Raw genomic sequence first — 23,560 nt, 5'->3', positions numbered from 1 at the left:
TAAGCTTAAAAAATTAGTTTCTAATTATTGATTACAACTAAGTGAAAAATAAATAAATTTTTATTAAAAATACGTTCACATGATAAATTTTTAGAAATAAATCAAAAGTGGAATTCAACTGTCTGTGTAGTACATAAATCTAAGTAATGAAGGAAGTAGGAAGTTGGAACCACCCTGTCAAAATTAATGCTAATCTAAAAAAGATAAAAAGGCCAAATATAGTAGAAAAGACAAGGTGAATGGGAATGAAAATTACATATATCTAATTCAAGCGATAAATCATTGCTAATGAATGAATAACTTAAAGTGCGGCCCTAGCTACTTTACTCCCTACACTACTGACTCACATTTCTTTAAAACCTATCCTAAATGACCCCTTAAAAAGTCCATGCAAAATCTTAATAAACATAAAAGTTAGGTGTGCCAACTAGGAGTTTATAAACCACTAACAAAAGATAAAAATAAAATTTAATCAGAATATATTTATAGCATAAATGTTTTTCGAGCTTTAAAATTATTGTTCTAAAAATCAATAAATTTATTATATAATTGTAAATGTTTATAATTGATTGATAATATAAAAGTATATAACTATTAAACTACTTTAAAAATGAAAAGGAATAAAAAAAATTGATGATACTCACAAGTTTATTAATTTATCTAATTTTTTAAGATCAAATTAGATTTTTAATTTATTTTTATAAGATGTTATTAAATAATATCAAAATTTATATATTTATAATTATCGATTTTTTAGTAGATTTATCACGTTATTTATTATCAAACCGTTTTCAGACTGTCCATATATATTTAGAGCGTGTTTGAGTTGGAGTCTGGACGTGAAAAATCACGTTTCATTAGAAGTAAAAAATATTAGTTTATCCGTAAATGAATACATGGACGTGGAGAGAGGATAAAATTACGTTTGAAAATGAAAATCAAACACGCACTTAGTATGACAAATTTCGATATGTTTAATTTTTGACATAAGAAAAATGGGTTAAAAATCTTATATTACTTAAAAATAAAATAATTAAATAATATATAAATAAGAAATAATTATCACTTTATAAATCAATTATATTATACTTATAAATAGGAAATAATCATCACTTAAATAATTATATTATACTTAATTAAAATCTAGCATCATAAACTATACTTAATTTTCTTGTGATTTTCATTTCTCCCGAAGAAATTATAAAATCATTTTACTTTTCATGTTTTTGTTTCTATTCCTATCCCTCTCCTCTCATATTTATTTGGTAGCCAACTGAGATTATGATTAGCTTAATAGTTATTGCACCAATGCCGCAATTCTAAGTTGCTGTCAGGTGTCACTAATCAAATGTTAAGTATATTAAAATAATTGCATCACCTAAAACCAATTTGAAATGCAAAATATTGAGATAGCTAAATACGTGTATAGTACTAAAATAAGAGGAGGAGACGAGTGAAAGTAAGTAGTAACCATCCATTTTGAATGCTATGTGGGGATAAGAGAGAGAGAGAGAGAGAGGATTGAGCTGAACGTCAAGAAAATCTAAAATCCATTGCTGAGAGAGAAAATAATAAAAAGAAAAAGAAAGAGTAAAAAACAAATTTTAGGGTTTCATAATCATTCTTCCCTCCAAAGGCCAAACCAAACACCCGCATTCTTTCCTCCCAAGAAAGCGGGTTCACCCTTTCTCCATTCGTCAACCACATTTCTTCAAGGTCATTCTTCCCCTTCCTTTTTTGTTTTTTATTTTTTATTTTTCTTTTCATTTTTCCCTTTCAGCTCAAATATTTCTCCAAGCCACTGTAAATTTGCTTTTATTTATTTATTGTTATTGTTATTAAAATAACATAATTTTGTTTATATATATTTGGTAATAATAGGAGTGTGTCTCATTGGATGATTGATCGGTGGTTGGCATGGAGGGAGGGAGGGGGAGAGAATGGTTGGGGGTGGTGGTGATATGAAAATCATCGCTGAATTTCGTTTTATTTTCAAAATGTTTTAATGAATGAATTTTGATTCATGGATTTGGAATCTTCCGGCGATTCCGTTAAATGTTGTAATCACTGTGTGTGCGGGTGTATTGATTGCTCCATGGCAGCTCAATCTTCTGGGAATTGGCTCCGTTCTGTGAAAAGGAAGCACAAGGAGTTTGACCAGAACGGCCAATTCCCTGATCAGGATCCGGTGGCGCGTGTGGAGATTGGGAATGAATGTGATGCATTGCGTGAGGCAGTGAGCAGCCAACAGAAATCAATACAGGATTTGTATGAAGAATTGGAGGAGGAGAGGAATGCTGCGTCCACGGCGGCGAATGAGACTATGTCAATGATATTGAGGTTGCAGAGGGAGAAGGCAGAGCTTCAAATGGAAGCGCGCCAGTTCAAGAGGTTTGTGGAGGAGAGGACTTCACATGATCACCATGAGCTATTGGCATTGGAGGATTTGTTGTATCAGAGAGAACAGGCAATCCAGTCTCTCTCGTGTGAGGTTCAGGCTTATAAGCACAGGTTGATGAGTTATGGCCTCACTGAATCGGAGGCAGAAGGTGATGCCTATGAATTCCCCCCTTATGAGTACCCCCCTTTGAGATGTAATGCAATGCATGCTGATAATGATGAAATAGACATCGATAAATATGCGTTTGGCGAAACTCCTAAGGACCGTTTGAGGAACCTTGAAACTAGAATATCTCAAATGGAGAGAAGTCCCACTTATAGCCAAATGGATGGGGAGTTCAATGGAAAAAACATTCTAGAGAAGGTGATAGTTGGACATTCTCCAAGATGGGCTAAACATTCCAGGAAAATTTCCTGCGACTCGTCTTCATTTTGTCCCGAGTATATGATGGATTCTCCTAAGCTCAGTGGTAGCTTTAGGAAGATGGATTGTTTCTCACAATCGGATGACGTTTCCCCTTTGAAGAAAGTAGATAATGCATCAGAAGCTGGTGATGATATGATTGATAAAGTCTATACAATTGACTCTGATTTCAAAGGTGGAGTTGGTGTTTACGATGATTTTGCAACCACACCAAGGGAGTTCGTTAATCATGCGGATTTTGAAGATCCGTACGTAAAGAAGCTTTGCATGAGGCTTCAAACACTTGAGGCTGATAGAGAATCAATGAGGCAGGCAATCATTTCAATGCGCACTGATAAAGCACAGCTTGTTTTACTGAAGGAAATAGCTCAACAATTGTGCAAAGAGATGTCACAGCAAAAGAAAATGACAGCACGATCCTTTATTAGCAGCTTGCCATTCTTGACAGTTTTCAAGGTAATTTAGAATCAATCGGTGTCTGCAAATTATTTGATAATATGGACTTATATCCTATTTAATTTACCCATTTTTTAGCTCAAGGTTCCTTTGATAAAATCTCTATCCATTTCATTCATCTCATGATTGAAGATTCTGTTAGTAGCAGCACTTATGCTATTTCATCTTTCTTTTCCTGTTCAGTGGGTTGCGTCAATTGTTTTCTGGAGAAAGAGAGCTCATGAAATCAAGTAAGTAGTCAGTAGCTTTAGTCTTTGTTTCAAATTTTGTGTACTACACCTAGTGGGATGAAGCCTGGTTGTTGAGTTGTTGAAATGTGCAGTTTCCTGAAGTGAGCAAAATGAGGAATAATTCTCACAACTACCTTAGTCAGAAATCATTTAAAGAAAACAATTAATGTGGGATTCAAGCAGTCTCATCATGCATAATGCTTGCAAAAGAATTTGTTAACATTGATTTTCAGGCATTCTATATATCTTAAGGTTCTTTATTTCCCGATGAATTTCACTGCCTGGCTTTTGATGTTCAATGTACTAAATATACTTGTAATGTATTGTATTAAATGCTTGACATGCATACATGATCGTAATCTCTTCAAAAATTACTTTGTGGTTTACAAAAAGGCCAATATCGAGGAGTGTAAAAATCTTTGAATGGCTATAAATTAATTTCTCATTAATTGTATAAGTTATACAGTCCTCACAAAGCAGTCTTATTAGTGTGTGCTTTTGTACCCAACATGATTTTCTACCACCAAACCAACCGCACTTAGTATAACAAATTCGCTGTGATGTGTCTGTTAATTATGATAAATTATTTATTACAAGGTGAGTCTTAGAGGGTGCATTTTTTCTGTTTTTGTTAAACTTGTGTGCAAAGAGAGAAACTTGTTACGGGAATCCTTGAATGATTGCTTGACCATAAATTATCCATCATCTGAACTGCTTATCATTATAGGTATATGTTCGGGCTACCGTCTGACAGTGCAGGCTTGCTAATGCTGCTTGACAAGGGACCCCATGTAAGGTCATGGAGATATCTTCAATGTACACAAGTGGGAGATTAGTTCTCCAATTATTGTTTTAGCTTACAGGGTAGGCTCATATGTGGGAGTGAGAGCACCGAGTCTTAATCACACTATACAATATATTTTTCCCCTTTCCTTTTCCGTTAGATTTTTCTTGCCAAAAAAGGTGGTGTTTTGTGCAGTGTTCTTTTATTTCTTTTGTATGAAATTAACTGTAATATGTTGATTGATTGTTGAAACTCGGGATATGACAAGACATTTGAGCACTCTTCCTCGAATACTTTGTTAAGGTTGAGTAGATGTACATGTCTTTGGACAGCCCCTCTTGTACATGGCACATTGTAGGAATGTAAGTTTCCTCACCATGCAGTTTCTATTCGATTTTCAAGTTCAATCCTAGTGAGTGATAGGGTTGTTGTTGAATCGATGGATTCTGTTGGGAATATATTATCTATATATTTTTTTATGTTTATAACTTTGACTGAGGTATACGGGCAAAACGAATTTGCAGTTATATTCTTGACCTATATAATGACCTTGAGGCTTTTTGATTATGGGAAAGAAAATGTGTGACCAGAAAAGTCTTGGAAAAAGATTAAGTTGTGCGTTTGAATTTTATTAGACGATAAAGAAAGGCAAAAAGAAAAATTGGTGATAAAGTGATAACCGAATAACCTTTTTAAGTCTTCAACCTACCGGAGTTTATAACTTTGTGGCACTTAATTAATTACTGTGTTTGTTGCTTGTAATTTTAAAACACTGGGCAACATCAACGTTTGTCATAGAATAAAGGCAGTTTGGTGTGATTTTTGCCTTTTCTCCTATTCCTTTAAGTTATGGGGTGTTTGGAGTGTATCTACAGCAACTCGTTAACGTGATGAGGAAGGAGAGTTTAGTGAGACACCTTACGTTTTTCTTTCACCGGCTGAAGTAGAGATTATACAAAAGAAACTAGAGAGATATTTATAGTTCATGTGGGTTTTATTCTTTTGATGTAGTTGAACATCGAAGTAGTGCTCTTCAGATTTTGAATATCTTGTGTTTGTTTTGTATGCTTCTATTTTGCGAGCTTTGTGTTTTGGGAGATGTTAAACTTCCACCCCCTATTTGGCTACTTCCCAAACCAATTGCGTTTTCAAACCTTAAAAGCACAGGAAACTTCTTCGGTTTGGGATACGTTAAGGCACAAATTTAGGCAATCCAGCTCAACAGATCACGAATTATTAGTTGTTTGCTTCGTCTCTTCTGTGCTAATCATGATTCACGAGTTATATGTAATAAAGAGGAAGTTATTTAGATCATTCTCTGCAGAATTTGTTGTGGTCTAGGATAAGAAGAAAATAAGAGAAAATAAAAATAGCAATGTGATTTCTTATTTAATTGAAGTGAAAATGAAAATAAAAAGATTAAAGCACAATAGTTATATAATTATAAAAATAAACGTTCGTTACATACAGATAAAAACTTTTGCAGAAGTACATTGATATTTAAATCATAAAAACAAACATTTGTATTACAAGAGAAAGAGAATGACTATTTTAAATGAAAAAATATTACATTGTTGTTAAAGAGCTAGATATTTGAATTATATAAGAATATAACTTGTTCATGAAAAGCATCTTAATTATTATATTAAAAGGTGTATTTAAAATAAAGCCAAAATAATTATTATATTAAAATATAAAAGTCATTTAGTTTTCTTTAATTTTTTATTTTTACTAATTACCATTTAATTTTTTATTTTTACTAATTACCATCAAAATATTAAATATTATCAATGTGATTTTCTAATTAAATTTAACATCTTATTATCTCATTAATTACCATGATTGCAATGTTAGTATAAGATTGATATATATATATATATATATATATAAATAAATAAATAAAATTTTACATTACCATCTAATAAAATTTTGACATATAAGTTTATTAACTTTTATAAAAATTACTAAACTCAACTAAATAAAAATTACGATAAATCAATAAGATTAGTTTAATGGTTGAGTGGGGAGAGATTGTGATAGTCATGAAGACGTATATTCAATCCTCATTGCGACCATCTTTGTAATCTTTTCTATCTTAAAAAAAAAAAAAAATTACGATAAGTATAATTTTTAAATAACTTTTTATTTACCTCAAAGACACATTTGGTTTGGGTATGGGTTTTGGTATAGGCTTGGCCGCAACCCCACATAGAGACCAGCCAGAGGCACCTTGCCGTCGACAGCACTCGAAGGATGCGGAGCTTCGGGATGAGAAACTTGTTGTCCCGTGTCAACAGAAAAACAAAGAAAAGATTCAGAAACTGCACTTCCTTAACAAAAGAGTTATCACGCTTAGTGGAACAGCAAGAAGAAGTTACCGATGAAGGTTTCAGCATCAAAAGCTCTGCCCCATCACACACTCACGGCGTTCAGCCCTTGGGAAACCTCTATCTGAACCCATCTTCCACTAACTCCAGAGACACTGGCTTAGGTAATCTTCACACCCTTTCCGATGAGCTTCTTCTCGACATTCTCGGATTTTTGGATTCCACTAGCTTAGGTGTTTTGGCCACTGTTAGCAAGTCCTTCTACGTCTTCACCAACCACGAACCCCTTTGGAGGAATCTCGTCTTGGAGAATCTTCTCGGAGGGTTTCACTATAAAGGGTCTTGGAAATCCACCTATGTTGCTGCTTCCTTCCCTTCATTTGATACCTCCACCATTGCTCTTGGGGGTTTCAAAGTTCGAGACTTTTACTCCGATTACCTTTTCCAGAGTTGGCTCTGTGCCAATCTCGAAATGAAGCCAGAGTGGTTGGAGAGGGATAATGTGGTTCGGAAGAGGGGCATTTCGATTCAAGAGTTTGTGTTGAATTTCGAGGAGCCTAATAAGCCCGTGTTGTTGGAAGGGTGTATTGATAATTGGGGTGCTTTGAGAAATTGGGATAGGGATTATTTAGTGCGGTTGTGTGGTGATGTTAGATTTTCAGTTGGGCCGGTGGAGATGAAGCTTAGAGACTATTTTGGGTACTCGGATCAGGTTAGAGAGGAAAGGCCTTTGTATTTGTTTGATCCTAAGTTTGCTGAGAAAGTTCCGAAATTGGGGGATGAATATGAAGTTCCTGTGTACTTTAGGGAGGATTTGTTTGGTGTTTTGGGCAATGAGAGGCCTGATTATAGGTGGATTATTATTGGACCAGCTGGATCTGGATCTTCTTTCCATGTTGATCCGAATTCGACCTCGGCGTGGAATGCAGTGATCAAGGGGTCCAAGAAATGGGTATTGTTTCCTCCTGATGTGATTCCGCCCGGTGTTCATCCTAGCCCTGATGGGGCGGAGGTGGCTTCTCCTGTTTCAATAATTGAATGGTTCATGAACTTCTATGGTGCAACAAAGGACTGGAAAAAGAAACCAATTGAGTGCATATGTAAAGCTGGAGAGGTTATCTTTGTGCCTAGTGGATGGTGGCATTTGGTGATCAACCTGGAGGAATCTATAGCCATAACCCAAAACTATGTTAGTAGGTGAGGTTCTTTATTGATTTCTGTAGGTTTTAGATGTTTGGTTAATAAAATAGTAATTTTGAGCTTCTGTGTGGTAATAGTAATTTTAAGTGTTAATCTTTGCTTTTTGGTTAATAATTGATGAGATCTTGATAAAGCTATGGCTAACCTCATTAGACTCGGTTTCTGAATGGACCGGAGTTGGTCATGCTTTCCACTTAGTTGGTCATGCTTTCCGCCCGGTGTTCATCCTAGCCCTGATGGGGCGGAGGTGGCTTCTCCTGTTTCAATAATTGAATGGTTCATGAACTTCTATGGTGCAACAAAGGACTGGAAAAAGAAACCAATTGAGTGCATATGTAAAGCTGGAGAGGTTATCTTTGTGCCTAGTGGATGGTGGCATTTGGTGATCAACCTGGAGGAATCTATAGCCATAACCCAAAACTATGTTAGTAGGTGAGGTTCTTTATTGATTTCTGTAGGTTTTAGATGTTTGGTTAATAAAATAGTAATTTTGAGCTTCTGTGTGGTAATAGTAATTTTAAGTGTTAATCTTTGCTTTTTGGTTAATAATTGATGAGATCTTGATAAAGCTATGGCTAACCTCATTAGACTCGGTTTCTGAATGGACCGGAGTTGGTCATGCTTTCCACTTAGTTGTAGTTTGATACATGTTTTGGCTTTTGAATGGTATGATGGATTGACTAGTCAATTATTGTTCTGTTAAGTGCCTGATTTTAGTTGTATTCACCAGATATTATATGACACCAATACCTCAGAATCTTGAAGGAAGCAGATATTTTGATAGGAACATTTTCTCAGAATATTCATTATTTGTTTTTTGTTGATGGTAAAATATCCATTGGCAACTCAGAATTTGGCACTTTAGACTCATCACCCTTTGGGCTAGACATTCGAAAATTTATTTGGACTCGTTTTGCAGTTATGAAGGGTCAGTAAATGGTTATTGCCTGGTTTGTATTATATTTGGATATGAGGGTCAGTGAAGAATTGTCATAAGTATATGCCTAGGCAGAGTATGGCACCCTGATTAGATGCTGGATTAAGTCACCTATGATACTGGCTGGAACTCACCCTAGTCAAAGAGCTCCTTCAGGGAATTACCAATTACCTACATATTTCTAAAGGAAAGTTCATTTTTCTTCTTTGTGTGGCTAATGCCTAAAATAGATTGATTTCGTATTTAAACTATTATAACATCTTATTTGTCCATGTGTCTTCTAATATAATCATTAACAAAACAGATGAGCAAAATGTATATTTCTCGACAATAACAATAGCATGCTTCGTTTTGTCTTAATAATCTGAATACTTATTGAAACTCTTGACAGGAACTCGATATATTAATACTAAACTACTAATAATTTAGTGATATTTCAAATTTATATTTGGCTTTATATTTTGCATGCGAGAGTGATGGTCTAATATCAAAAGTTGGTGGTCATTTGTTGCAGGAGAAATTTGTTAAGTGTCTTGGATTTTCTTAAAAGGCCAAATGCTAGCACTCTTGTATCTGGAACAAGGGATCGAGTGAATTTGCACGATAACTTTAAGAATGCTATTGAGGCTTCTTTCCCTGGAGAAATCGATGAATTGACTCGGAAAGAAGAAGAGAGAAAGATCCAGCAAAGGAAACTTTCCTTCTGGGATTCTGTCACAGATGCCAACGTGGGGGCTTTCAAGTTCTCCTTCTAGATAAATATTCAGGGATAACGAGTATTGCTGATCCACATTCTAGAAAGATGCTATGCATCAATTTTGACATTTTGGTTAGTTTTTTTATTGATTGTACTCTTTCAATTCCTTTTTGGGTGCTACAGCACATGACAACCATACATTTTTAAGCTCCCTGCTGTTAATCATCCAAAGTGCAAAACCATGGATTCTTGTTTCCTACTGAAGATATGTATTTGATGAGGATGTATGTCCACACTTACAGATATGCGATGAAGAGAGTTAAGCCAATTTGATGATTAGGAACTTAGATTGCATTCCCTGCTCATAACAAACAAATATGGTTCGCAGTCGTTGTACCATAGGATACCTAAGTAATGGTAGTAAATATGGTTCTCATTCATTATTCCCAATCCTAAAATTGAAAGGTATTCCTTAGAAGTAATAATAATAATTATAATAATAATAATAATAATCTATACTAATATATAAAAAGGGGATACTTTTTTTTGATAACCACTTTGGTCTCCACTTTTCTTGGCCATTATACTATTTTATTTTAAAAAATTATAAAAAAAAAATTTAATCAAATTTAAGAACTTAAAATTAATGAATCTATACTTCTATGCTAATATATAAATGAGATATCATTTTTAATAACTACTTTTAGTTTATATTTTTACATTAATCATTTTATCCTTTGTTTATTTTTTAATAACTATCTTTTTTATGAGTAACTTATCATTTTTTATTTTTATTTTTTCCTTTTAATACAATGTAGGCACAAAGTATCTTTTTCTTACTAGTAATAATAATAATAATAATAAATTATATTTGAATGCATTGTTTTGGAGGAAGATTCAAATTATGTCGTTATAAGATAAATTAATTATTACATCATTCATAATTTTTTAGTTAAACTATTAATTAGCTATTTGAGTTATTTTTAAAAAAATAAATATGTCTCTTAATTAAAAATTATAATAATCAGGTCTTTGATGATGTAATTTTTTCTTTAGTTGAGTCTTAGGCTTTTTAAAATTATCACAAATTTCATTTTCTAACAATTCCAATATGTTAAAGTCTAATATTAAGGACTTACATTTTTAGTTTAAAGACCCAATTAATAAAAGGTTTAGGAGTCTATTTGAAATTTCTCAAATAGTTCAGAGATTTCTTTAGTAATTTAATATCTCTATATGTAATTGATGTGATTCATAATTTTTAAATATATAAAAATAAAAAATAACTATATATTTATAATTGTTCAAATTTTGATAAAATTTAATAAACAATCAAAATAATATAGAATCATAATTCACTGTTGAATAAAAAAATTATATAAAACTATTAGAATAGATTATATCACCCTCTCGTGAGACAAGAACCCCTCATTTCTTGAGAGATGCAAATATTACATCATCCTCTTTTCAAATATTAAAATATAAAATAAATTACAAACTTTTATTGTGTAGAGATTTGAGCATTGTACTATCACAGGCATATTATATTAAAATATATAAATTAGAGTATTTAACTTAACATCTTAAAAGGGATTGTATAAAATTTTAAAATATATTTTTTATTAAAATATCTTTAGTTTATTATTATTTATTCACTTAATAAAAAATTATAAAATGTATGATTAAATTAAAATTAATTTATTAAAATAATAAATAAAATAAATTATATATATACTTATATATATATATATATATATATATATATCTAAGTACTAAATTATGTATAATTATATTTTACTTAATATTAGATTTTTAATATAAATATATTCATAAAAAATTAAATGAATAATATACGTATTTTAACATTATATCTATAATATGATAAATAATATTTAATTAGAAGACATCAGTTTATTTACATATTTCTTAAAATATTTTATTAATAACATTAGTTAAATAATATCTTAAAATTTATACATTATCTTAATTTAATATATCTTATTAATACTATATAATAAAAATATTATTTTATTTAAATATTTATGAAAATATTACATTAATTATGTTAATTAAATACTATCTTAATACATGTTTTGATTTTATTATATTTATATTTATATATATAATTTTATTTTGATAACTTAAAAAATATTTTAATAATTAATTTTTTATTTTAAATATATAATTAATTTTAAAAAATCATAATAATTTGTAAAAAGATAGTTAAATATATAAATAAAGAAGTAAATTATGTTTTATACCAAGAGATAAATTGTTAAAGTATTACATCAATATTTGTTAAAAGAAAAAAGTGTTTATTTAAAAAATACATTATAATATTATATTCTAGAGAAATGTTAATGTAAATGATATTTTAATAGTAATTTTTTTAACAGAAATTATTGAAACTTAAAGAAAACTTTTAAAACCTAATTAAATGTCCGTAATTTTTAATATAAAAAAGAATACAAGATAATATTTGTATATTTAAAAGGAGGAGATTGTAATTTACACGTAGTGTTATTAATAATGAAATAGTTAGTATAACTTAAAGCAGTAATTTGATTACTCGGCATATTCTATGCTTAGTTGCATTATAGTTCCATGATGTGTATTTTTGGCACTGAAACATGAGCATCACTAGTGGTAATAACTCAATTTTGAAAACTCTGAGGTTGAAGAATCCGAAGCTTGTGCTGATGGAGCGTTGTTCCAATGTTTGGGACCTTAAATTGATCCATGCCTACATGCTAAGAACCCATCTCTTCTTCGATCTCTTCGCAGTCAGTCGCCTCGTGGCTTTCTGCGTACACTCATCCAACTTGCTCCATTACGCCATCAAGCTCGTGTCCCAAATTCAAAGTCCCAACCTTTTCATCTATAATGCACTTATCCGAGGATGTTCCACCACTCAAAACCCTGAAAATTCTTTTCACTATTACATCAAAGCTCTACGCTTTGGTCTATTACCTGATAACATCACTCACCCTTTTTTGGTTAAGGCCTGTGCCCAGCTTGAGTCTTCAGCTATGGGCATGCAAGTGCATGGTCATATCATTAAGCATGGATTTGAACATGACTGTTACGTTCGAAACTCCCTTGTTCATATGTATGCCACTGTTGGGGACATAAAGGCTGCAAGGAGTATTTTTCGGAGGATGCGTCGGTTTGATGTAGTTTCATGGACTTGCATGATTGCGGGTTATCACCGATGTGGGGATGTTGAATCTGCGCGTGAACTGTTTGACAGAATGCCGGAGAGGAATTTGGTGACGTGGAGTACTATGATTAGTGGTTATTCCCGGAATAACCGTTTTGACAGAGCGGTTGAGCTGTTTGAGGCTCTTCAGGCAGAAGGGGTGGTGGCTAATGAGACTGTGATGGTGGGTGTGATATCTTCTTGTGCTCATTTGGGGGCTCTTGCAAAAGGGGAGAAAGCTCATGAGTATGTGATGAGGAATGGCTTGAGCTTCAATCTGATTCTTGGGACAGCTTTGGTTGATATGTATGCAAGATGTGGGGATGTTGAGAAAGCTGTTAAGGTTTTTGAGCAACTGCAAGAAAAGGATGTGCTTTGTTGGACAGCTTTGATTGCTGGATTGGCCATGCATGGTTACGCAGTGAAAGCACTTTGGTATTTTTCAGAGATGCTGAAAACGGGGATGGCTCCTAGAGACATTACTTTTACTGCAGTGTTGGCAGCTTGCAGCCATGGAGGAATGGTTGAAAGGGGTTTGGAGATATTCGAAAGCATGAAAAGAGATCATGGGGTGGAACCAAGATTGGAGCATTATGGATGTATGGTTGATCTTCTTGGTCGTGCGGGAAAGTTGGGAGAGGCAGAGAAGTTTGTTCTTGAAATGCCTGTGAAGCCAAATGCTCCAATATGGAGAGCACTTCTAGGAGCTTGCAGGGTTCACAAGAATCTAGAAGTTGGGGAAAGGGTTGGGAAGATTTTGTTGGAGATGCAACCAGAACACAGTGGTCATTATGTGCTACTCTCCAACATATATGCTCGTGCAAACCAGTGGAAAGATGTTAGCATCATGAGGCAAATGATGAATGACAAAGGAGTGAGAAAGCCACCAGGGTATAGTCTCATTGAGATAGATGGAAAAATTCATGAGTTTACAATTGGAGACAAAACACACCCGGAAATAGAGAAAATAGAAAGAATGTGGGAAGATGTAATACTCAAAAAAATAAAACTAGCTGGGTATGTTGGAAATACGGCTGAGACATTGTTTGACATTGATGAAGAGGAAAAGGAGAGTGCGCTTCACAGGCATAGTGAGAAGCTGGCTATTTCATATGGAATTATGAAGATTCGGGCTCCTACACCCATTCGGATCGTTAAGAATTTGCGGGTCTGTGAAGATTGTCACACAGCCACGAAGTTGATTTCAAAGGTTTTCGAAGTAGAGTTGATTGTGAGAGATCGAAACCGGTTCCATCATTTTAAAGAAGGCACATGTTCTTGTACGGATTACTGGTGAAACAGCAATGTTATTATTTACAGCTTAGAGTAATGGTTTTGGAAAGAGGGTAATTCACGTATCCAATTGACCGACGATCGCAACAATTCAAATCAAATGAATTAAGTCGGTTCAAATTAGTTTATTTTATTTTGTTCCTTAAATTTATCTCGATTATTTCAAACTGATCTGATTAACCGATCAACCTTTCTTTCATTTTTAAACAATTTAATTTTTTAAGTTTAATATCAGTTAGTCTATGAACTTTTTAAAATATTTAAAAATTACGTCCTTAAAATCCAATGATCAAAATCAAGCTAATCCAATCCAATCATGGATTTAGTTTAAATATACTGAAAATTTCTTAAAAAATAAACTAATTTAAATGTCTACTTTAAGTTTTATTATACTTTAAACCTCACCAAACCAACTTCTAAAACCCTCTCTGCAAATGCATATGACAAACTAGAGATAACTTAGACAAGATGCGTTTGGGTTTGAAGATTGATTTCGGAAATCACAATCGAACAGAAAAGAATTCTTCAAAACGGATTTAAAGCAGCCAGAGATTTTGCACTTTCCAGTTATACTAACGTGTAGAGTTTCACGATTATTTCATATTCTTTATTCTGAACAGATAATTATCAATAACGCAATCCCGAAATTGCTCACCTCAGTAATTGAGGTACTTGACTCGATTTATAGTGGTGACTCTGCTCGGCACAAGATTAAATCCTCTATCGGATCAATGGACACAGAAACTTGCAGTGTTAGAATTCACTTGGTTAATGTATGTCCTTCACTTCGAAACCTTGGATTTACGTATAAACAAATTGTTGAGAGCAATTCAAGTGAGAAAATATCCCGTGGCTGCTCGATTCAAATGGCAATCACATCCAATGTCAAGCACTAAAGGCAAAATGAGTTCGTAATTGATTTATTTCCTATCACAAGGTCATAGTTTTGTAATCGTGAATGAAATGCTCAAAATGCACCAATTGCTAGAATTAGCAACTCGCAATTGGCATGGATATAAAAATACAACATTCTTCAGTATTCATTTTCTAGAGGATCAAGGGAGGCACTTAAACAAATTACCCATCAATGTGATGGATATAATGTACTTGTAGAGAAGATTATACAGGGGATAGCGATGCTGTATAAGAACCATCAGAGTAACTTATGCCTTTTAATGAACATGAACACAGTCGAGATGTGACTACAGTTTCTGCAATGCCAAATGAACTTTTGCAGTCTTGTAAGCTTTCACTACCGGCAGCTTTGGATTCAGACTTCTCACATGTTGGTTTTAAGGCAACATTCAAGCCAATCGAGCTAGGTTCCGTCACAAAACTGTAAGCCACAAGATAGACAAAACATCATTTAGGTTTCAAATAACTATAACTATGCATGGTACAACTAGTTTTAACTGGACAGTGTGTAGCAAAAATCCATAACATCTCAGAGCATAAATGCTCATGAAATTCTATTTATTTATTAGATAGAGCTCATTGACTCAACAATCGGCAAGTTATTACGAAAATAAAAAAGAATGAAAATGTTTTCTAAAACCAAAATGGCGTAACTGTTCCTAAATCCTTATAGAAATTCATAGGACCTAGACATATACCCGAATTTTCTCATTCACATGTTATAAAGCTTCGTTTACCCCGAGCTCATCCATAAATAATATGGCTCCAAAAACCCACTAGTCATAGATCCACATTAGATCACCACAGGCTCCTACGTCCAACAACCCCGCCACCGCTGCCAAATCATAGGAGTGCAGGCCCTGCTTGACTTGTTTTGAAAACCGTTGTCCATTACCAAGCAGTGCTCTTTAAAAGGCAAATCCAGGATACTTGAATTTGCATGTATACCCACCACACTCTTACTCATTATTCATTAACCTCTAAAATTTAGAGTACTTATTATTGACCACATGAAATTATCCTATCTAAACAACTGAAATTTAACACTGTAAAAAGTATTACCAAGTAAAGGCTATTCGTACCTTGCCTCAAAGCTTCTTCCTTCAGAGGCTATCAATGCACATATATCACAAATAACCCAAGGTGGAAGTAGTGCATTCTTAATTTCAATGGTACAAAGGCCATCTTTCCATATAGACCCGTTATAAGAAGCAGCAATGTCTTCAGCTCTTCTTGTCTCCATGCATTTAATCTGAGAAACAGAAATATATAGATTCCAATTATTTAAATAGCTAGCGGAAGAAAAATAATCATTGAAGCTTCAAACAAACTGGACAAAAAAATTTCAATTTTAAAGCTATCGAATCCTCTACATGGTTTTCTTGAAGATAACAATATATTATTGATACTAGACCAGTGCACAGATTTGAAATATTAAGCAAAGAAACTAGTAACAATAACATTGGACACATAAAACACTATACTGGAAACACTATTAGTATTACTTGCTCAAGTAACATAAAAGGATTGGTATGACAGCTCAATAATCAACTTAAATAGACAAAATTCAAGAAAAAAGCACACGAGAAATAAAAAGGAATGCAATGACGTCAAGAACATATACATCAGGAGTAGAAACGGCAGAATTTTGAAATGGCACAGGAGAACACAAGACAGGTACATCCACACCGGATAGTGAGGTCAAGAGAAATCTGCAGAGTGCAGACAATAAAAACGTTAGTCAGCAAGAAGATTAAAAATATAAGAGTAAACATCAAATAAGTCTGATTTAATTTGGGCCTATGAAAGTGACTGTTGATCATCCTATGAGCATTGTTTAGCTTATTTCAATGTTCTGTATTGAAGCTTATCTTGATAAGAACTTATTAAATAAATGCTTGGTTTTGATGTTTATCAAAAAACACCATAAGCCCGAAGTACAAAAACTGGAAAGGAAGCTATCAACAAATCAAAACGTCAGTCACCTGTAATTTAGTAAGATGTCATATAAACCATGTACACTGTTGTTGCCACTAAATACCAGCAAAGATTCTGGGCTATTATCAACATCAGAGAATGACCTTAATCGTCGGATCTGTTATTTCAAATAACATGCATCAATAAATAAAATTATACATTAAAAAAAAACTTAAATACGGTATTGGTGTTAATTGATAGACAAGCTTTCAAAACACCATAATATGAACAGAGACAGACAATTATTAACATGAAGTGCAGGACAATAACCAATTTGAATAACCTATGCATGCAATTTATTAACAAAATTTTCATCCATCGATTAGTTGAGTTTAATTTAGATATACATGTAAGACTTCACTCTTTTAGTAATGTAACGATGTACAACTATAGGAAGGTGTAAAAAAATATTTTACAAGCAATTTAAATTAAACTCTAAATAGTTCAGTTAATGTTAAATGGGAGCCAACAGTAACAGAGAAGTAGTTTCAATAATTGGTACAAATTTATCATTAGAATCACAAAGTGATAAGCATGCTATGTCAAGATTAGGGAGGAATAGGGCAGGCCAAGCCAAGTCAAACTTTGAATATATAGGTTAGGCATGTTTTATAAAATTAAAGCTTAAACATGACCTATTAGCCTATTTAAAAGTCTATTTAAATTATTAATGTTAATTAGATAAATAAACTTAATTTTTAAAAATCAACAAAATTATTTTTAAAATATAGTTTACTCAATATTATTAAAATTTAAATTTTAAAAGAAATATAGGAAAAAAATTGAATCATTTTCTATTGAAGGAACAATTCATGTGTAATTATGTATGTTGATATACACTCATGCACAGGTCATAAGCTTATAAACCTATAATGAAGAAAAAAAAACAATTGTATTAAATAATATTTTAAATATTGATAATTTATTTTTGTTTTATAAATATATTGGTTTATTTATATTTTTAATAATATATTATTTTTATTATTATATTATATAAATAAATAGACTGGTTTATCAAGTCTAACAAATTTTTCTATAAATTTAAGTTTGGCCTTTTTATATAAATAAACTTTTTTAAAGGTCTAAACTTTGTCTTTCTATTAAACATGTCAGGCCATAAACCCCTTGTTTAAGGCCTGCTTTATTTTCATCCCTAATTAGAATTGATCATTTTACATTTAGAGATTAATACAAACATCATTTGAAAAACAAACACTTTATAAATAGGCAATAGCACAGATACAAACCTGTCCTAAGTTTTGCTTCTCTATCTCAGACAACTCAACTAGATCTTCAGTTGTAACTTGTTCCACTTTCGAATGGCAAAGAGGCATAGAGAAACGGAGATCCTAATAAAGGGTATGCAACCATAAATAAAGTTCAGAGATCATCAAGAGAATAAATATTGATGCGAAAATTCAAGTATTATAACTATAATAATAAAATAAATAAAGAAGCCTTGCCAAATAAGCAATATAGAATAAAAGTCCTAAAAAACCACGAGTACTTGTATAGAACAATAAATTTCATTCAAGTTAAAAATGTTTGTAGTCAGAATCATAGAGTAAGTACATCCCTTGTTGAGTTGTTACTCATTATGCTCGTTGCCATGATCTACTTGAACACAGAAATTGTTGGCAAGTGGCAACTAAAATGAGACTACTACTCTGACAAAAACCTAGCAAGACAAGAAATAAAATGCCTTGTACCTATTACACTTTCACTGAGATTTTCCTAGATCTGGAAATATATCATCAATGAAATATCATTCTTAACATTACCAACTCCCCCCAAAAAACTGTCACACTATGCGATTAGAAACTTATAAATAAGCTACACATAATACTTGATATAAGTACAGCTTACATGCTCTCTTAACAATGATCTTAAACCTTGGGTTGACTGAGAGATATAAGCATTGCATGAACATTTAGATTCCCCAGAGCCATCGCCACCGGTGAACATCACCACAAACTGGGCAGTGCAAACTAGAAAAGGGAAAGAAAAAACGTTACAACTGCAAAATCCATATTCCAATATAAATAAATAGATGTAAAGTGTTAACAAAAAATAACGCATAATGAAGTTGGAAGTTTAAAACAATAGAAATTAAGTCAGCATCAATAATACCACAAGAAACAACTATATTTTTTTTATCATAATAGTTCTTCTTTATGCAGAAAGAGGATAAATTACATCTCACGAGCAGACACAAAAAGATCCAGAAGAATAGAAAAGGCAAGGCATCATATAAACATATTTTTATAATGATTACAACACTATTTGACAAAAAGAAAATGAAGGTAATGAACAATTACCATAAAAAAGGCCACAGATGTTCTTTCGAAACATGTAATAGAGGTTCCGAAAGGATTCTTCCCAAGCTACTTGTCGTTTCCTCAAGAACTCCAATTCTATGGCATGAAAAGGGAGGATAAGAGCTTGAGGAAAATGGAGAGAGGAAAATTACAAAGAAACAATAAACAGATATACTGAAAACTGCTTGAAAACCTCCGTCTGATGTTGATGAGCTTATGAGTGATATTATTGAAGGTGGTAGAATGGACTGAGGATACATCCATGAAGGTAAAACTTTAAAGCCTTCAGAACCTCTCATATTTTGACTCTTGAAATAACTGAGCCGGAAGGTTAACTGAGGCATGGTACCGCGCATAGCTGACCTATGTACCATGAAATTTGGAAGTCAAAAATAGCTTTCATGAAATGACACAATGGACATCAAGGATAGTTGACAGCAAAGCAAGCAATGAAAAATACATACAAATCTCATAAACAAATGTCACAACATAAACATGTAGACAAATAAAAAAGGTCAATTTCCTGTTCAAGGTATCAATGTCTATGCAAGACAAGCTCATAAACAAATCTCATAAATGACATACAAATCTCATAAACAAATGCAACAACATAACATTAGACAAATAAAAGAGACCAATTTCCTGTTCAAGGTATCAATGTCTATGCAAAACAAGCTTCATATAGACAACAGATTTTATCAATAGAAACATGAAATATTAACAAGTTATCTAATTCATTTAAATAAAGAAAATTAGGGCATGAAAAATATTTGGCAGACATACAGTACAACATGAACACATGGTAAATTCATTAGTTCCATCAACACCAACATTATCGCATCATATGTAAATATTTTTCTTCTCAATTTTGAAAATATAATGAAACTGGACTCCCACTTCTATCATATAGGTCGACCTGAACATTATCATTAAAATGTTTTACCTGCCAGTGCATCTATCTAATATTGACAGAAATCCAGTTGAATTGGCTTAACAACATTTAGTAAAGAATTCATCAGACTCTATATGAGCATTGAGCATAAAATTAAATGATTTTTTAAAATCTATAAAAGCATTAAGGAAACCTAAAATATCTCATTTTCTTATATAAACTATGAATCCCAGTGTAAAAAACTTTTCAATTCATTCCAGTGCATCCTATTCCTACCAAGCTTGATGCAAATACATTAGTCCATCTATGCACTCATGACTCACCAATTCTCAAAAGAGGAGCATACAATCCGCATACTTGATTTTAGAGTAAGATCCAAAGGAATTTTCTGGCCAGGTAGATGCCATTCAGATAAGAAGTTTCCTGCAACAGTTGGCAAATCTGTGTGTCCTTCAGCCGAATCAGCAGCAATGTCATTAGCCTCATGTGGTTCGAATGCAACTAGTCCTTTTAAAGCTTTGCCCTATAATTTATTATTGGTAGCCTAATTATAGGATCTGAAATGTAAGTAAACAGGTAAGAAAAAGTCAGACAATTTCATTGTTTACCATGTCAACAGTAGCCAAGTCACAAGATGCATCAGCAGCTGATGAAAGCTCCGCAACACTAAGAAATGTTCCTTGGCTGCACTTTTCAACTGTTTGACAAGATCGTAATACATCATTTTTGCTAAGCTCAGCTGAAGAAACAGAATTTTCCAAGCTGACAACAAATTTGGAGCAAGATCAGCATTGGGAAAACATAACCATGGGATCAAGCAATCATCTAAATTATGAAGCAAACCATGAATTTCCTTGCTGTCTCTTGGCCTCCAAAGTCGAAAAAACTGAAAGATTCTTCAGATTACTAGTTTGTCCCAAAGATGGATTTTCCTGAGCATAGTAAAAAGGTTTGCATTGTTCACTACCAACAACATTAACATCTTGGGATCAAAGATTTAATTAAAATGTCAACTTAACAACCTTTGCATTTTCCTTTCCAGATGCAATTTTAAACCTGGACTTTTTGGCAGTAAATACTTCATCAACTCGTGTGTCAGTGTATCTAGGGGCCCTCCACAATCTTTTTTTGTTATGTCCATTGTCCACCTCTGTGATCCTGCAAACATAAATCAACCATGTTCTCAGCAAATAATGAAATAATAGATTGAAAGAGAAGCAGAAGCTTACTTTGTAGGCTCAGCCAAGGAGGGGCATGGTGATTCATCAGTAAGGTCCACAACACTTGCCCGCTTCAACAGCTCTCCCTGTCAAGAATATACGGTATGAGAATTAAAATTTTGCCTTGACCACAGATATATACTAGTTAATTGAAATTGTATTATGCCTATATGTGGAGGGAGTCAGGGGTGCACCAAGATACAGACTCCATTTCAATTGATATGAGAAACGAGCGACCATAGTAGAGATACAACTGGTCACAAACTATGTCTATAAAGTTCACTTCCAAATCATAATCCTAGGGGATATTTTACTTCAAGGCAACCATTTATATTTATACATTACCTACATAATGGAAACACCTTGAAAGCATGTACCTACTACTTAGTCAAGCAAAAAGCGCATACAGTAACTCATTCTTGGACCAGTGAAAATGAAATTATATATCACAAAATTATAACAATTTTTCTTCTATGGGTATGAATTACAATAACAACTACAAGATTCATACCACCCTAACTCTCACCACTAAGCCGTCAGTAGTGCTGACCCTAATGGTTCACAAAAGTATAACAATAAGACCATTACGCATCGAATGCTAGAATCAAAGCCCAAGTACATACATAGTTGAGGTAGCGAGCTTGGCAACTTACCCTAAGTTCCGAAGGTGTCTTCTTTTTAGCCATGGATCCACTTTTCAAAGCCCCTGAGCCAAGTCGATGAGAGCTCGGAGGCACGGAACTTGATTTTGCCACTTTTGCCATGCCTCGCTTGGGAACACCGTCGCCACGCGCACTTCACCGACCAAAACGCATCATCGTGGTTAATCTGTAAGGGTAGAGTCAGTAAGCATGAAATATTTGCGATAGAAACCACAAATTGCACAAGGGTTGGGCGTTCTGAATGCGAATGCTACAAATTATGAGCGCAAGAGCGTAGGTTTTGAAAAATAATTTGAATAGGAAAAATGCGAATCGAAAACGCGAGGGAATAGAAGAAACCTAATCGATAGGCGAATGTTGGTGTCGTGTGAGTTTGGCGCAGGAAGGGAAGAGGGTAGAGACCAGAGAGAGTGAATGGCGAACACAGCGGGACCTGTTGAAATTGGTTTAATTTTTTGTGCGTTTACATTTTAAAACGAAATTTGATTTCCCTCCTGTTTCTCACGCCGTTACAGCACCGTTCCACTTTTTGCAACTTTTTATATTGGGCTGGCCTGCCTCAGGAGTCAGGCCTTTCATGATCTTCTACCCAAATAATTTGGCAGGTAATAAACACACCTCCACTTTCATATAAACACACTCCCTTTTTTTAAAAAATATATAAAATGTCTAAATTACCCTTAAAAAAATGAAATTTCTAAATTTACACCCCCTTTCCCGCACTCCCATACTTCACACCTCCTTTCTTCCTAAAGCCTCTTTCCCGCACCCCACACTTCACACCTCCTTTCTTCTTAAAGTCTCTTTCCACCGTTGATCTCGCCCTCGACACCCTCGCTGCCGCTAGATACTTTCAATCGTTGTTTTTCATATTCTGGTCTTCAAGACCAGAAACGGAAGAGAGCATAGAGCCATAGATCCATTTATTGTAACATTGACACTTCATGTAGGTGTCCAATAGAATTGAGAAGCACAGAAATATGCAAACATGGTAACATGTGATATAATACTGCGGTAAGTAGAGAAACACCGAAAATCAGACAGCAACAATCCGTTGTGAGATCATTTCCTGAAGCTCTCAGAAACAACTCCACAAAAATCTAAACAATGAAAACTACAATTACGTGTCAAGCCGGAATGAAAATATATAGGATTTTTACGAAAAAAATGAAGATTAAATTTTGAAGTAATGACTCATCCCTGACCCTATTAGTCATCTCCAATTCTCCATTTCCGTCTGATGTTTATTGCCGAGGTTAGGGGGGGTGTGGGGTGCGGGGAACGGGGGTGTGAGGTGCGGGGAACGGGATACGGGAACGGGGTGCGGAAAAGAGGGGTGTAAATTTAAGAATTTTATTTTTTTAAAGGGTAATTTAGATATTTTATGTATATTTTTTTTAAAAAGAGGGTGTGTTTATAAGAGAGTGGAGGTGTGTTTATCATCTGCCAAATAATTTACACTATTATTTATTCCAAGGAACAAATCAATTTTAGCCCGTGGGCCCCAAAAAAAATATTTTTTCGCTTCTTTATTATTTTAAAAATAAAAATGCATCACTATTCTTCTTTTTCCACAATATTCTTCGTTGTCATTAGCTCTAGGATTAATCCTAATAATATGACCGTAAT

At 33.5% G+C, this 23,560-nt stretch overlaps 4 protein-coding genes across 7 annotated transcripts; 3 read left to right on the top strand and 1 right to left on the bottom strand.

Moving 5' to 3' along the window:
• Nucleotides 1-1,490: 1,490 nt before the first annotated feature.
• Nucleotides 1,491-4,782, top strand: LOC109796740 (myosin-binding protein 7). Its single transcript, XM_020356514.3, has 4 exons — nt 1,491-1,716; nt 1,882-3,280; nt 3,464-3,510; nt 4,238-4,782. The coding sequence occupies exons 2-4, from the start codon at nt 2,024-2,026 to the stop codon at nt 4,344-4,346; spliced, it is 1,413 nt and encodes a 470-aa protein (XP_020212103.1). The 5' UTR covers nt 1,491-1,716; nt 1,882-2,023; the 3' UTR covers nt 4,347-4,782.
• Nucleotides 4,783-6,448: 1,666 nt separating this feature from the next.
• Nucleotides 6,449-9,783, top strand: LOC109797361 (transferring glycosyl group transferase). Of its 3 annotated transcripts, none has more exons than XM_029271045.2 (3): nt 6,449-7,818; nt 7,999-8,253; nt 8,741-9,263. In XM_029271045.2, the coding sequence occupies exons 1-3, from the start codon at nt 6,548-6,550 to the stop codon at nt 8,802-8,804; spliced, it is 1,590 nt and encodes a 529-aa protein (XP_029126878.2). In that variant the 5' UTR covers nt 6,449-6,547; the 3' UTR covers nt 8,805-9,263. The 3 variants fall into 3 exon arrangements, with proteins under 3 accessions (XP_029126878.2, XP_020212968.2, XP_020212966.2); XM_020357379.3 differs by lacking the exon at nt 8,741-9,263 and adding an exon at nt 8,410-8,728; XM_020357377.3 differs by lacking the exon at nt 8,741-9,263 and adding an exon at nt 9,273-9,783 and having other exon boundaries at nt 6,452-7,818.
• A 2,249-nt stretch (nt 9,784-12,032) lies between these two features.
• Nucleotides 12,033-14,181, top strand: LOC109796421 (Pentatricopeptide repeat (PPR) superfamily protein). Its single transcript, XM_020356096.2, has one exon. It carries the CDS (start codon nt 12,086-12,088, stop codon nt 13,949-13,951), a length of 1,866 nt encoding a protein of 621 aa, XP_020211685.2. The 5' UTR covers nt 12,033-12,085; the 3' UTR covers nt 13,952-14,181.
• A 601-nt stretch (nt 14,182-14,782) lies between these two features.
• On the bottom strand, nt 14,783-22,424 carry LOC109807251 (uncharacterized). 2 transcript variants are annotated; one of them, XM_083077685.1, is made up of 15 exons: nt 22,271-22,424; nt 21,923-22,097; nt 21,279-21,355; nt 21,072-21,207; nt 20,893-20,981; nt 20,658-20,811; nt 20,373-20,572; nt 19,333-19,520; nt 19,158-19,253; nt 18,706-18,827; nt 18,087-18,188; nt 16,848-16,957; nt 16,487-16,574; nt 15,945-16,114; nt 14,783-15,283 (listed from the first exon to the last, which is right to left on the bottom strand). In XM_083077685.1, the coding sequence occupies exons 2-15, from the start codon at nt 22,031-22,033 to the stop codon at nt 15,067-15,069; spliced, it is 1,860 nt and encodes a 619-aa protein (XP_082933811.1). In that variant the 5' UTR covers nt 22,034-22,097; nt 22,271-22,424; the 3' UTR covers nt 14,783-15,066. The 2 variants fall into 2 exon arrangements, with proteins under 2 accessions (XP_082933811.1, XP_082933812.1); XM_083077686.1 differs by having other exon boundaries at nt 19,351-19,520.
• Between the last annotated feature and the right edge of the window lie 1,136 nt (nt 22,425-23,560).

Source organism: Cajanus cajan, chromosome 6 (genome assembly GCF_000230855.2).
Source record: "Cajanus cajan strain Asha chromosome 6, NIPB_CcT2T_4, whole genome shotgun sequence".
Classification (NCBI taxonomy): domain Eukaryota; kingdom Viridiplantae; phylum Streptophyta; class Magnoliopsida; order Fabales; family Fabaceae; genus Cajanus; species Cajanus cajan.
Note: the sequence above shows the minus strand (reverse complement) of the source record. Positions and strands in the feature narration are given on the sequence as shown.